The sequence below is a fragment of the Phocoena phocoena genome, chromosome 10 (genome assembly GCF_963924675.1).
Source record: "Phocoena phocoena chromosome 10, mPhoPho1.1, whole genome shotgun sequence".
Classification (NCBI taxonomy): domain Eukaryota; kingdom Metazoa; phylum Chordata; class Mammalia; order Artiodactyla; family Phocoenidae; genus Phocoena; species Phocoena phocoena.
Genome location: NC_089228.1, coordinates 30870203 through 30884727, shown reverse-complemented (window position 1 = coordinate 30884727; position 14525 = coordinate 30870203). Strand labels below are relative to the sequence as shown.

Here is a 14525-nt window from a genome sequence, read left to right as displayed (position 1 = left end):
GATATACAATGGAGAAAAGACAGTATCTTCAATAAGTGGTGCTGGGAAAACTGGACAGCTACATGTAAAAGAATGAAATTAGAGCACTCTTTAACACCATACACAAAAATAAACTCAAAATGGATTAAAGACCTAAATGTAAGGCCAGACATTATAAAACTCTTAGAGGAAAACATAGGCATAACACTCTTGACCTAAATCACAGCAAGATCTTTTTTGACCCACCTCCTTGAGTAATGGAAATATAAACAAAAATAAGCAAATGGGACCTAATGAAACTTCAAAGCTTTTGCACAGCAAAGGAAACTATAAACAAGATGAAAAGACAACCCTCAGAATGGGAGAAGATATTTGCACATGAATTAACAAAGGATTAATCTCCAAAATATATAAACAGCTCATGCAGCTCAATATAAAAAAGCAAACAACCCAATCAAAAAGTGAGCAGAAGACCTAAATAGTCATTTCTCCAAAGAAGACATGCAGATGGCCAAGAGGCACATGAAAAGCTGCTCAACATCACTAATTATTAGAGAAATGCAAATCAAAACTACAGTGAGGTATCAGCTCACACCAGTTAGAATGGGCATCATCAGAAAATCTACACACAATAAATGCTGCAGAGGGTGTGGAGAAAAGGGAACCCTCTTGCACTGTTGGTAGGAATGTAAATTGATACAGCCACTATGGAGAATAGTATGGAGGTTCCTTAAAAAACTAAAAATAGAATTACCATATGACCCAGCAATCCCACTTCTGGGCATACCCAGAGAAAACCATAATTCAAAAAGACAAATGCATTCTAATGTTCATTGCAGCACTATTTATAATAGCCAGGACATGGAACCAACATAAATGCCCATTGTCAGACGAATGGATAAAGAAGATATGGTACATATATACAATGGAATATTAGCCATAAAAAGGTACAAAACTGAGTTATTTGTAGTGAGGTGGATGGACCTAGAGACTGTCATACAGAGTGAAGTAAGTCAGAAGGAGAAAAACAAATATCGTATATGAATGCATATATGTGGAACCTAGAAAAATGGTACAGATGCACCCATTTACAAGGCAGAAATAGAGACACAGATGTAGAGAACAAACACCAAGGGGGGAAAGCGGGGTTGGGGGTGGTGTGATGAATTGGGAGATTGGGATTGACATGTATACACTAATATGTATCAAATAGATAACTAATAAGACCCTGCTGTATAAAAAAAAATAAAATTCAAAAAAAAAAAGAGAAGCCACTGCAATGAGAATCCCGCGCACCGCAAGGAAGAGTAGCCCCCGCTCGCCGCAACTAGAGAAAGGCTGCGCGCGGCAACGAAGACCCAACACAGCCAAAAATAAATAAATTTATAAAAACAAAAAAACACACCAGGGATTGTGCACCTGTGTTCTATACACTATCTGCGATCATTTCCTCTAACATGTTTGGAGCTTCCTGGGGGCCAGATGTAGGTGGATTTATATGTCAGGGTACAGTTCACCTGGGATGTTGGAAGTCTGCAGAGGGAGAAAGTGGAAAGAGCCCATGGGGGCAGGATTGGGGCTGCTTCCCAGTGGGAGGACCATTTCAGCCATGGTCCCAGCTCCTCCCTCCCAGAGAAAGCAGGTATACCTCAGGCAGGAGTCTGAAGTCTCTGTCCAAAATGGAACTGTAGGAGCGATGGAAGAATTCCAAGAGGCTCTTTGCCACGAAATGGAATGCATAGGCCTTGGCCAGCGGAGGAAAGAGTTTCTGCTGCTGCGTCTGGTAGTCCAGGACTTTTGCCTCTGGGTCACTGAGGGGAAGAAAAGCAGAAGATTTGCTACCTGCCACATCCATCTTCCCATATCCCCAATGCCATAAAAGCCTTAAAAACGGACAGTTTTTTATAGCTCACCGCAAAATTTGACGTAGACTGACGTGACGCTAGTAATAATCTTAAAATTCCATCTAACATGAATATCCACACATTTCACTGTAGAAATATTAACATGTCCGCTTATGGGTGCTGCCCCTTGTGGAGGTTTACAGTATACACACCGTATTAACCTGCTAAAAATCTGGAAAGTTCTGAATTCCAACAGATCTGGCCTCAAGGATTTTGGGTGAGGGGTTGTGGCCCTGAAGCCCTGATTATTTGAACCTTGACCTTTCACTGTCCAGGTGCATGTGCTGTGAGCTGGGAAATATGTGGAACCTAATTGATAACTCTGAGGATGTGAACTTGGGTTGGATGGAATTCCGAGGTAGGGATTGCACCCGCCTTGTCCGTTGCTGTGTTCTCAGTGCTGGAGACTCTGTTCAACATTAGGGGCCTTCGGTAACTATTAGTGGGTTGATGTGAATGTGAGACGCCTCCTGTGGCTGATGGGGAGAAACCTGGTGTCTCTTCTCTGGGCCAGCAGCCCCTCGCCTGGACATGTACTATTATAACCATCCCAGTCTTATGCAACCCAGAAGACTGGGCTCCGACAGGATATCATTGGCAGTACCTCCTTCCCAGCTCCCCTGTCCCCCAGAGAAGACTCCCTCAGCCCGGGATTCTGAAGCCAGGCTGGCTGAGGGTGATTTGGGTTTGCCAGTAAAGGACCCTAGGCTGAGGGCCTGGCATGCTTCACTGCGTTTCAGCCCTAACACCACCCTGGAAGAGCGTTTTTGTCACGCCCATTTAGTTGACGAGGAAGCTGAGGGACAAAGAGGTGGGGTGGCTAATCTAAGCTCCCAGAAGTGGCGGAGCTGAGGGTGGCACCGGGTCTGCCTGGTGTTCGACCCTCAGCCCGTTTTGCGTTAGAGAACTCTGGATCCTTGAGCCCATGGTGTGGAACACCACCGGCCTCTTGAGCCAGACATCCTCAAGTTCCAGTCCTGGTAACCTCACTCTTTCCTTTGCAAGTGAGAAGATAGGCCCAGAGAGGGCAAAGGACTTGCCAAGGGGCGCTTACTGTAGTTGGGGCGAGAACTGCCAGGTTAAAGCTCGTCTCTGCTCCATGAGTTCGGTCAGTTATGCTGTGTCCAGCCCCACCCTCTCTGCCTGTGCTCATGCTGCGGCCCCATATGCCCAGGCTCCAGTTTGCTGCATCCTGGGTATGTGCCCATTTGGGACATATTTATCCTAAAAAATTATTTGTTTACCTAAAGTTGAAATGTAACTGGCAGCCCTGTACTTTTATTTGCCGAATCTGATAACCTTGTGTGTGTGTATGTGCACATGCGTGCGTACACATACTCACATCAAAGCAGAGGGTACAGTGAGCCCTTTGGTGCCATGGAGTAGACCTATTAGCCAGACAGAACCACATACAACAAAATGGGCGCAGACGTGGACGTACCATGGTCAGATGTTGGCAGTCACAACCAGACAGAACCAACTGCAGCCAAATAGTCTGACGTGACAGCCGGGTTTTTCCAGACACAGTCACTCACACCTGACAGAACAATCTCGGGAGCCCCATTCACCCACAGCTTGGTGCCCAGCCGATCCAGATACACTCAGCCAGTCACAGCCATACCCAACTGGATTGAAACAGTCTGAGTTTGTTGGACAGACTGAGTCAGATCTGGTGGTACAGGGCCAGAGACACAAGATCACACAGAACCTGATGGGGCCAGACACTGACAGACATAGGTTGGGCCAGCTGGTCAGCCTGGATTAGAGAGAGCCAGATAGAGACCCCACAGACCAGATGGGCCAGGTCCAGGCGAATGTGTGTGCAAGGGGGGGGGGTAACGTGTGCTCCCAGCACCCCACTGTGGCGGAGGGTTGGTGTCAGGGGGTAGGCACTGTGGGATCGAGGTAGCCCGGGCTGCGGTGGCTCATCTGGGCGCCGCTTGCCTGGGCCGGAGCCGGGATTGGTGGCGTATGACCGAGTAGCGGATGGCAATGACACAGGCCTTCTGCAGCAGTGGTATGACCTCGTTTGACAGCATGTCCACCCGCACCACCACCATGCTGAGGTAGTTGCTCTTTGCTGTTCCGAGCTTGATGTAGGTACCATCTGGCAAGACCTGGTAGACCAAGGACAGGCAGTGGGTCTGAGCCAGGGCTCCCCAGCCTTCCCCACACCCAGAACTGTGGTCCTCCATGCCCTGAAAGCACCACGGTCCTCAAACTGCTCACCCGGGATAGGCACAGCCAGCCGCCAGCCAGAATGTGCTGGTGTGGCCACGCTGATTCTTAAAACTGAAACGCTCCTGTGCTTGTTGCTAAATAGCCACTGCCCAAGTGTCTTGGTTCACTGCTCCTCTCCTGTGACACCCCAGACCTCCCCACAATCCACAGCTCCCCACACTCCCATGGAAATGCCTGGCAAAATGGAGACCTCCAGAACTTCCTCCAGCACTTGGCTGTGTCCGGGCTGCGCTGTAGGTAGATATGCACATCATCCTTAGCCCGTTGCTCTTTTCCTCAGGTTGCCTTGCCACCCTACCCCACGATTGCGCTGCCACCCCATGAGGTGAGCGTTTACCCATGAGAACTCTGAGGTTCAGAGAGGCCAAGTGACTGGCCCCAAATCACAAAGCTCCTAAGCTGGGGTTTTACTCAGGTCTGTGGGACACCAGAGCCTCTCTGGGAGGGGTGCCCCAAACTCAGCTCTATAGAGAAGGGCCCGGAGGCAGCAGCAGTCTACAGGGTGCCTCTGTCCCCTCTCCAGGCAGTGCAGGCTTGCAGCCTCCCCGGGACCCCACCTGTGCGAAGCGGCTCAGCATGTTCTCCCTGGGGATGCGCACATGGTCCAGTTGCAGGAAGCCATTATCCGAGTGGTCAAAGTCCATCTTGGGCCCAATGTCTCCAACGGTGATTCCTAGGAGGAGACAGAGGTAGGAATGTCCATCAGTTGAGTGCTTGTGTGTTAGGTACCAACACCCACATTCCAGCTCATCTGAGCCTGTCAGCAGCCTGTGACATTGGGGTTATCATACCTGTTTGCAGGTGACCAAGCTGAGGTCAGGTGCTGAACCTTGCTCATAGTCATCAAGCCAGTTAGCGCCAGGCCTGTACAACTGGACCCCTCCCTGCCCAAGGGAGACATGCCCCAGTTTCTCCCATGGACCTCTGGGGCCCCCAGGACAGGGAGGCCTGGTGGGGTCTCCTGGCGGGGTCCTGGAGGAAGCAGCATGAGCTTACCTGGCAGTGGGCTGTGGTCCTCGAGACTCCGGATGGGCACAATAAAGGCATGCATGCCCTGCTGGGCTCCTGAGCAGATCAGCTGGGCCTGGACCAGGGCATGGGTGGCCGACCGTCCCACTGAGGGTAGAGAGGTGAGAAGACCAGCATGATCCCTGATGTACAGAGCAGGCAGGCTAACCTTCCCCATCAGGACCCTGGGTGTGGGCCTAGTCTGTGAGGACCAGTGTGGTGGTGTGGGAAGGGCAGGACACTCTGTGAGGCTGGAATGGGGCTTTGTTTGAACTACCTTGGAGGGTGTGGGTCAGGGGAGGATGCACGAGGAGGACAAAGGGTGTTTTCTAGGGGAGCCGCACAGGACAGGGTATGCAAGGCAGAGGGAACAGCCTGCTCAGAAGCTTGAGGACTGGACTGGCTTGTTGGGGCCAGGCAGCGGAGGTGGTAGCATCCAGGGCAGCCAAGGGGTGCTTGGTCAGGATACCCCTTGATTCATAAGGCCTTTACTCGTCCTTGGAAATGACTGGAACCATCCAGAGAGCTTTAATGTGAGTGTCTGGCTCTGGAATGCATTGGGTTGGTGGCTGGAGGTACAGGGGGGTTCTGTCTAAACGTCAGGTTTGTATAGGAACCACCCTACGATACACAGGCAGGATCCCCATGGGCTAGGGAAGGCTCAAGGAGGCTGATGGAGATCTTGAGGGGACGAAAGCTCTATGCCCTCTGGCCGCTCTTTCTTCCAAAGGCAAAGCTTGACAAAGGCTATGGATTTTAATGAAATCACCCCAAATGGAGCAATCTGGAAAAGCTCTGCATCTTTTAAAACTTGGTCTTACTACAGTCTTCTGACTGAAGTGTGTGCTCTTGAGTCATTTCCTTTGGAATCAAGGAGACAGGATTTTTATATCATAGCTGCTGGGGTACGTTTGTCAGGATCTGTGGTCAGAACATGGGTCCCAAGTCATAGGGAGATGTGTGCATTGCTGCCCACCCTAGCAGATGGGCACCTTTGAGACCTCAAAAAGTCCCTGTTCACAAAGAGGGGGAACTACCCCCAAAGAGCCAAACAAATCTAGCAGCGACTTGCAAAGGGCACTGTGAAATGAACAAGCTTGCTTTTTTTCTGTCCTCAAAAACTTCTTAATGACTCTCTCTGCCATCAGCCTAGTAATATGAATACAGATAGCTAGCATTTACCAAAATCCAGGTGGTACCACCCCTGTGCTGGTGCTTTGCGGTCTTTGCAGGGCAGGTAAGCTGAAGTCCCATTTTCCAGAAAAGGCAACTGAGGCTCAGAGAACGGAGTGATGTGCTCAAGGTCACTGGCCTGAACGGGGCAGAGCCCGGGTTTGAACCCTGCCTGATTTCAAAGGCTGGTTTCTTTTTTTCTGCAGTTTTGTCAGTGGTCATTGATCACCACGCCCCACCTCCCCGCCCCAAGCATCGCTCTCTTATTTCTCTGGCCTGTCTGTCCACTTCTCTCTCCTTCTCTCACTCTTTCTCCCTCTCTGCTTGTCTCTCACCTCTCCCTCTCTCTCTTTCTGCTTTAGTTGGACTCCTCACACTTGTATTTTTTTTTTCCCATGTAAGTGTTCACCTAATGTGTCCCCAAGTGCCACAGATGTATCCTCAGAGATGTATTCTCAAATCAGAGGAAGAGGGCCCTGGTGGAACCCTGCTCCTTGGGGCTTGGCAAATCACTGAGACTCTGGGAAGCATGGTGGGTGCGGCCTGCACCTGGTGGCCACAGGGGGTGGTGTGGCACCGGTGGCTTGATTGGCGCTGGGGATGGGCCTGAGCCCTTCTGAGTGTCTGGAGCAGGGGAAGGGAGGGACGTTTTTCGCATTGACTGTACCCTGTGTGCTGGCTGGTGGCAAGCTTAATCATTAATTTGGGAGATGAGAGAAACAGGGGCTGTGGCGAGTGCTGTGTGTGGAGGGCGTGGGGGAAGTGTGCATGTGAGAGACCTTGACCGTCAGCCCCCAAAGTTTGGGTCAGTTTCCTCAGCTATTTCAAAGTTCCCTTGGCGGCCTCTCAGCCACTCACTGATGAAATTCTTCATATCCCACCTGTTTTACTACGTAAGAACCTGGGGCTCAGGGAGACGTATTCACCTGCCCAAGGTCACCAGCCTAGAACAGGGAATCAACCTGAGGTCTGTTGAACATCAAAGTCAGTGCTATTCTGTGGTCCAGCTTTGTTCTCCTTGGGGGCAGATGGCGGGGGGTGGGGGGATGAAGAGTTACTATACTCACGGTCCCCAGGCCACCATTTGATGGCAGTCAGCGTGGGGCTGTGCACCACAAACTCCTGGGTGGCTGCATCGTAGGTGGCTTCAGTCTCCAGGCCCTGAAGATATGTCCCTGGGCATCAAGGAGGGGAGTTAGACATTGGGCCATGGTTGGAATCTCACCGGGGGCGCAGTGTCTAGGTTGGCCTGGAGCCCCCAGGCATCAGTGCAGTATGGAGTCGGGGTAGCTCCCAGCTGTACTCAACAGGCATTTCTCTCCTTTCACCAGTGGGCTCTTTGGGGGACACATGGCCAGCCCATGATAGGGAATGGTGGCTGACATTTCCAGAAGGAACACCTTGCCTCACCACTAGATCATACAATATGTGCGTGTAAATTAGAAAAAATCACCCCCTCCTCAAGACCTTTAACTGCCACCTGCTGTAACATCTTCATATTAAATATATAAATCTATGACTAGTGAGATGTGAATGGGCCCTCTGGAACTGTGCAGTGCACACCTGTACACAGCACCCAGCAGCCCTGGCTCACCGTGCCCCAGTTCTGTCTGGGCGTATGTCGCAAGGATCTGTAACTTGTTGCAGAGTGGATCCCACTTGGCAATCTGCTCCTCTGAGCCCAGGCTCCTGAGCGCTTTCTGGAAGACGAATTGTAACGCTAAGCCCAGATCTCCAGAAAGGCTTCTGCAGGGGAGAGACGCAGTGGTTGAACAGCCCATTGGAGACAAGGGCCCCAGTACCCTCAGGCTGGCAGGGTGCAGGAGGGAAGGGACACCTGATATCCTTCTTTCCCAACAGGTAGTACCTTTGTTGGGGAAAATAGCTCATGGGCTGGGTTTTCTGGGGGGTCCCAGGTGAATTCCTCTCTGGTGGGGTTGACCTGGGTGTGAGCACCTGTTAGCGTAATATAATTCACGACTGTCTTCAGACCAGCCCAGGCGCTGTGCTAACATCTGGATGTGGAATTTCTTCTTAATGGCGGCTTCATAACGTTCATTCTGGGTCATGAAATAATTATCCTTCAGGCTAAGCTCTGGGTCACTGTGAATGATGCTTTCTGTCAGGGACAGAGAACAGAGAGAGGGCTTAGAGTCCTGGGTGAGGTTCCTGGTACCTTCAAATCTTCCCATCCACTTGCCTCATGGATGTGGAAAGGAAGTCAGACATTGCTGTCATTTTACAGATGCAATGAATGAGGTCCAGAGGTGGCAAAGTGACATGCCCAAGGTTACAAAGCTATGCAGTGGAAGAATAAGGACTCTATCCAGGTCTTCTGCTGCCTAGGACTCTTCTATCCCTCAGAGGGGCTCAGGAAATATTGACATGTTAGAGATGCCTTCATAGTCCAAAAGAATGAATCTCTAATAGTGGAATTTTGGGAGCAGAGTTTGTTATTTGAAGGTGGGACTGCTATTGAGGGACTCTTCTTCCAAGAAAAGCATATGGGCACGAAGCAGATGCTCCATTCCCCAGCCTTCTCTTACCGACTTTCCTCCGGAGTGCAGTGTTCTGGGCCCCTCCATCAAGGATGTTGGTGAGCTCTTCCACGCAGAAGGACTGCATATGCCTCTCGCTCTCTATGTCAGGGTGCACTTGCCTGCTCCAGGTGTCCCCCATTGACACTCGGTGCACTGGACTGCCCATCCTAGCCCGGGTCTGCCTGGTGTCTGAGAAGAGAGACTTGTGGCCTGGGTGCTCTGAGCCTTGGGCTGTGCTACGAACCTGTGTGCAGGAGGAACTGCCCAGGGCTGAGTGTCAGCTGAGGCCTGCTTTGGAGGAAAGCAACCTCCCTTAAATGCTCGTGTGCCACTCCACCCCCGCACTCTCCCCTGTGGCCCTTGGCTGTGTACCAGGCACTGTCCAGGACTGTATGCAGTAACTGCTCAGTAAACAGTAGTTCAGTGCGTTCTAGCCAAGATTTGGACAGGGTCTGATTGCCTGGGGGAAATTCTCACATAAAGTCAATGAAGGTCACGTACGAAGAAATTCATGTTAGAGAGGTTAAGTGCATGGCCTCTAGCTGCACAGCTACTGCTGGCCAGGAGTTGGACCGGGTCCGACCACAGAACACATGCTCTGTCCATGCTACAGCCGCACCTAGGGGGCTAAGTCCCAGGCTCGTTTGGCCCATTTCCGTGAGCCTTGAGGGGTACTGCGGAGCTGAGGGGAGGAAGCTTGCCCTTGCCTGTGCCATGTTCCTCCGGGACCCCTGTGTGTCCTCCACAGCCACGGTGGGCCCTGTGTCCTTCACAGCAAACCCTCAGCCTCTCAGAGCCCCTGTTTCCCCACAGCCCAGCGACCAGCAGGTATAGTCCTTTCTACTTCTCGAGTCTCTCAGATGCATTTGTTCCATCCATTCCCTTGGCTACCACCTCGGCCACCTTCGTCGCTCACCTGGCCTCAGTGCCTCTCCTCTGCTCTTCTGGCTGCCAGGGTGAGCTCCTAAACTGCAGTCACGTTGTTTACCTCGTACCCTGCTGGGAGTCTGGTCCTTGGGGCCGGCTGTTTGTTGTATGGAGTCCATGCCCTCTGCCATCTCACCACCTCTTGCCCCTTGCCCCGTATCCACCCACTCCGCCTACCCAGGCCTCTTCTCCCTCTCCTCCTGCCCTTTGCCCCCGCTGTTTCCCCTGGTGTTCCTAGTGAGCCCCAGCCTCCAGGGCCACCTCCTCTAAGAAACCTTCCCGATGGCAGTGCCCCCTGGGAGAACCGAGCAGCCCTTCAGTGCCCCCACTGGGTGCTATTAGAGTGGACAATAGGAGCAATTCCTCATTCACTCGAATGTCCCTGTCCCAAGGCAGTGAGTGCCTGGGGAGGCCAGCTCTGCTTTTGTGGGGTCCCAAGAGCCTGCAGGTGGCCACTATTTTGATTCCTGTTCTTCTCTACCACAACCCTGCAGATACACTGCTGTCGTTACAAGTATTTTATAGAGAGGACAGGAGCCTCGGGAAGAGAGGAGACTTTGTAAGGTCACGCAGCCACACGTACAATAACACATGGGATTCATCCACAGGCTTACAAACCGACACCCCTAAGTGGGCAACAGGGCTGTGGGATGCTGACAAAGGGCCTGGCACATTCAAGGAGCGCCCCCGTCAGCTGCCCCCTGGATCCCTGCAGGGCCTTCTAGCCTGTCTCCTCTCTCCCTGCGTCTTCCTCCTGCGCTCTAACTGCCGCCGCGTCCTTGCTGTGCTCCAACACCCAGGCCTCGCCCCTCACCCTCCAGCCTCTAGAGGCCAGGGCTGTGTGCTCTGCCTGGAACACTCCTTCCCCGATGTGCCCATGGCTCCCTCACTACCTCTGCAAGTCCTTCATCAGTGCCACCTTCTCAGTGAGGCCCACCTGACCACCCTGTTTAAAATCCCGAGCCCCTTCCCCCAGCATTCCCAGTCTCCCTCACTCTGCTCTAGCTTTTCTCTTTTCACTTATCATAACATAATTTGCTCCTTTGCTATGTTTTTGTTTATTGCTGTCTCTACCTACTTAAAGGTAAACTCCAAGAGGGCCAGGATCTTTGTCACATTCGTGCTGTGGCTCTCACACTTAGCACAGGGCCCGGCTCACAGGTAGCGTCTAGGAAGTAGGGGTCAAATGGAAGAAAGCAGCTCTCAGAGTCAGTAGGAGTTGCGGGGAGGGTGCAGTCCTCAGGAGTCTCCCAGTCCCTCCCGGGCCCCATGGCCTGGTTCACCTGACTCACCTCTGTCCTGTGTCTGCACAGTCGGCCTGGCCTGGCCTCTAGCTGCAGGCCTAGGCCTCTCACGGGTGGCCCGGCCCCTTTCTCCTCCCCTGGAGGGGCTGGACCACAGAAGACTGAAGGCGCGGCCTGGCAAGCCCTCGGCTCCCAGCTCTCCCTGGTTGAGCTCATTGCGTGTACTCTCCTGTCCTCCTGCCTCCCTCTGGTGGTTGTGACCGTGCTGTTCCTGGTCGGGGGCTACCCTGGGAGATTGCTAGGAGGGTGTGAAGCAGGATAGATAGCTCAGCACGAGGCTGGCTGAGCAGCTTAGTGAGTGCCAGGTACCGAGCCTCTGTCTCTCCCTTTCTCTCCCTGCCTGTCCGGCCCGCCTCCCAGAGCCTGGTGCTGGTCAGATGCACACACATTCACTCTGCAGAAAGAAACACCGCAGGCCTCTACCCGGAGTCCAGAGACCTGGGTTCAGATCCTGGAGGTATGACTGAGTTACTTCCCCTCTCTAAGCTTCCCTTGCCTTAACTATAACTCACAGGGTATGAAGGAAAGCTCTTGATAAACTGTAAAGCCCCAAGCATTTGTAACTTGAGAGTATTACTGTTTTCTTAGCTCCCCATAAGAGAATTTCTTAATTCCCAGGAGTGATGTTTAATGGTAGAATTTCCCGCTCTGTGTGGCAGGGTGCTGGTGAGAGTTCTGTGGGCAGGTGTGTGAGGGTTTGGGTCGCACAAGATGCGCTGATTTGGTTACGCGTCAATATTTATTTTTGAACGTCCACAGTGATCTAAGCACTGGGGCACAGCAGGAAGCCCAAACCACAGAAAACAAAGCTATACTAGTCCCCTGCCCTTGGGAACCTTCCAGGCTGGGGTCAGGGGGGCTGCTGGAGAGACAGATCATCACAGTAGGAATGGGCAGGAAAACCTAGCGGGATACTCACAGCCACTTCTAATGAACTTAGAACTTTTTTGAACTTAAAACCTTCTTGCCCTCTCTTCCTGCTACCGAAGTCCCCAGGGCCTTCCCGCTTTACCTGTCCAGCTCCTGTGTCTTTTTGTCTCACTATAATGTCTCACTCTTTTGGGAAGTCACCCCAGTCTGGATTAGAAGCTCCTGGCCTTGCTTTCTTAGCTCCAAACTTTTGCACTTTATGGTATAATAAAATGTATAGATTTGGTCTTTGTCCCTGGTTCCTGGCACAGAGCTTCTAAAAAAATCCTTGTAATCTGCTGAGTGATAAGACTGTCTTTTTTGTCTGTGGCTGGGGGGCCCACACATAGCTTCGAGATGGGGGCTTGTTGCCAGGAGGACCAAGCCTTAATTCGAGGGTTGGAACTTTCAGTTCTCCCCACTCCCCCTCCCCCAGCCTCCGGGGAAGGAGAGATGCTGGAGATTGAGTTAATCACCAGTGGTCAATGATTTAATCAATTATACCTACATAATGAAGCCTCGATAAAAATCCCTAAACAGTGGGGTTTGGGGAGCTTCTGAGTTGGTGAACACATAGAGGTGCTAGGAGGGTGGCCTCCCAGCCATATCTTGTCCTATGCATCCCTCCCAATGGCTGTTCCTGAGTTGTGTCCTTTCTAGTAAACCGGCAAATGCAAGTAAAGTGCTTCCCTGAGTTCTGTGAGTCATTCTGGCAAATTATTGAGGCCGGGGCGGGGGTTATGGGAACCCCTGAATTTATAGCTGGTAGGTCAGAAGTACTGAGATTTGCAATTGTTGTCTGAAGTTGGGGGAGTCTTGTAGGACTGAGTCCTAAACCTGTGGGGGTCTGCGCTAACTCCAAGACTTAGTGTCAGGATTGAATGTTGGACATCAGTGTTGGGGAATCAGAGACTTGCTTGTTGCTGGAGTGGGAAGACTACACGTTTGGTGTCACAAGTTGTGGTAGAAAGAGACAACACACCCTTGGTATGCCCACAACAGTGGTGGCTATTTTTTTCTTTAATTATTGGTTTTTGTCTAAATCACTGGTGAAAGCAAGAACTGTGTTGTTCTTGGTCACCAATGCGGTCCCAGCCCCAGCCCCAGCCTAGGGCCTGGCCCGGGGTAGGCGCTCAGCAAGTATTTGGTGGATGAATGAATAAACAGAGGTTGGCAGGAGCCATCAGGATTCTCTATCCCAAGGGCGTGGCCATGCTTGGGGAAGGACTCTGGAATTTTGGCCCTTTTTTGTTTTTATTTGGTATTGACTCTTTTCTGCTTGAATTTTTTTCCTTTATTTATTCACTGTTTTAATTGAAGTATAGTTGATTTACAATGTTGTGTTAGTTTCAGGTTACAGCAAAGTGATTCAGTTATCCATATATATGTATGTGTGTGTGTGTATATATATATAAAAATCTATTCTTTTTCAGATTCTTTTCCGTTATAGATTATTAAAAATATTGAATATAGTTCCCTGTGCTATACAGTCAGCACTTGTTGGTTATCTATTTCATATATAGTAGTGTGTTTATGTTAATCCCATACTCCTAATTTATCCCTCCCCCTCTTTCCCCTTTGGTAACCATAAGTTTGTCTTCTATGTGTGTGAGTCTGTTTCTGTTTTGTAAATAAGTTCGTTTGTATCATTTTTTTTTTTAGTTTCCACATATAAGTGATATCACATGATATTTGTCTTTCTCTTTCTGACTTCACTTAGTATGATAATCTCTAGGTCCATCCATGTTGCTGCAAATGGCATTATTTCATTACTTTTTAAGGCTGAGTAATATTCCATTGTATATATATACCACACCCTCTTTATCCACTCATCTGTCAAGGGACATCTAGGTTGCTTCCTTGTCTTGGCTATTGTAAATAGTGCTGCTATGAACACTGGGGTGCATGTATCTTTTCAAATTACAGTTTTCTCCAGATATATGCCCAGGAGTGGGATTGCGGGATCATATGGTAACTCTGTTTTTAGTTTTTTAAGGAACCTCCAGACTGTTCTCCATGTGGCTGCACCAATTTACATTCCCACCAACAGTGTAAGGAGGTTCCTGTTTCTCCACACCCTCTCCAGCGTTTATTATTTGTAGTCTTTTTGAGGATGGCCATTCTGACTAGCATGAGGTGGTACCTCATTGTGGTTTTGGTTTGCATTTCCTTAATAATTAGCAATGTCAAGCATGTTTTCCAGTGCCTGTTGGCCATCTGTATCCCTTCATTGGAGAAATGTGTATTTAGGTCTTCTGCCCACATTTTGATTGGGTTGTTTGTTTTTTCGATATTGAGTTGTATGAGCTGTTTGTTTATTTTGGAAATTAATCCCTTGTTGGTTGCATTGTTTGCAAATGTTTTCTCCCATTCCATAGGCTGTCTTTCAGTTTTGTTTATGGTTTCCTTTGCTGTGCAAAAGCTTTAAGTTTAATTAGGTCCTGTTTGTTTATGACACTTTTTTAAAAGGTGAGGGTTGGTGTGTACGTGTGCGTGTGCACATGCACATGTCCACCCTATTTGTACTTACTTGCATGCCC

The 14525-nt window shown here is 50.4% G+C and overlaps 1 protein-coding gene across 1 annotated transcript in view; it reads right to left on the bottom strand.

The window, feature by feature from the left end:
- Positions 1-9028, bottom strand: part of ACOX2 (acyl-CoA oxidase 2) — a 33515-nt gene extending 24487 nt beyond the window's left edge. The window contains exons 1-8 of the mRNA XM_065884991.1: positions 8852-9028; positions 8262-8424; positions 7900-8051; positions 7373-7480; positions 5121-5240; positions 4682-4797; positions 3828-4000; positions 1628-1790 (exon numbers count right to left, since the gene is read on the bottom strand). Of these exons, the coding sequence (XP_065741063.1) occupies positions 1628-1790; positions 3828-4000; positions 4682-4797; positions 5121-5240; positions 7373-7480; positions 7900-8051; positions 8262-8424; positions 8852-9011 (1155 nt within the window). The 5' untranslated portion in view covers positions 9012-9028. The remainder of the gene's footprint in view (positions 1-1627; positions 1791-3827; positions 4001-4681; positions 4798-5120; positions 5241-7372; positions 7481-7899; positions 8052-8261; positions 8425-8851) is intronic.
- Positions 9029-14525: the final 5497 nt, after the last annotated feature.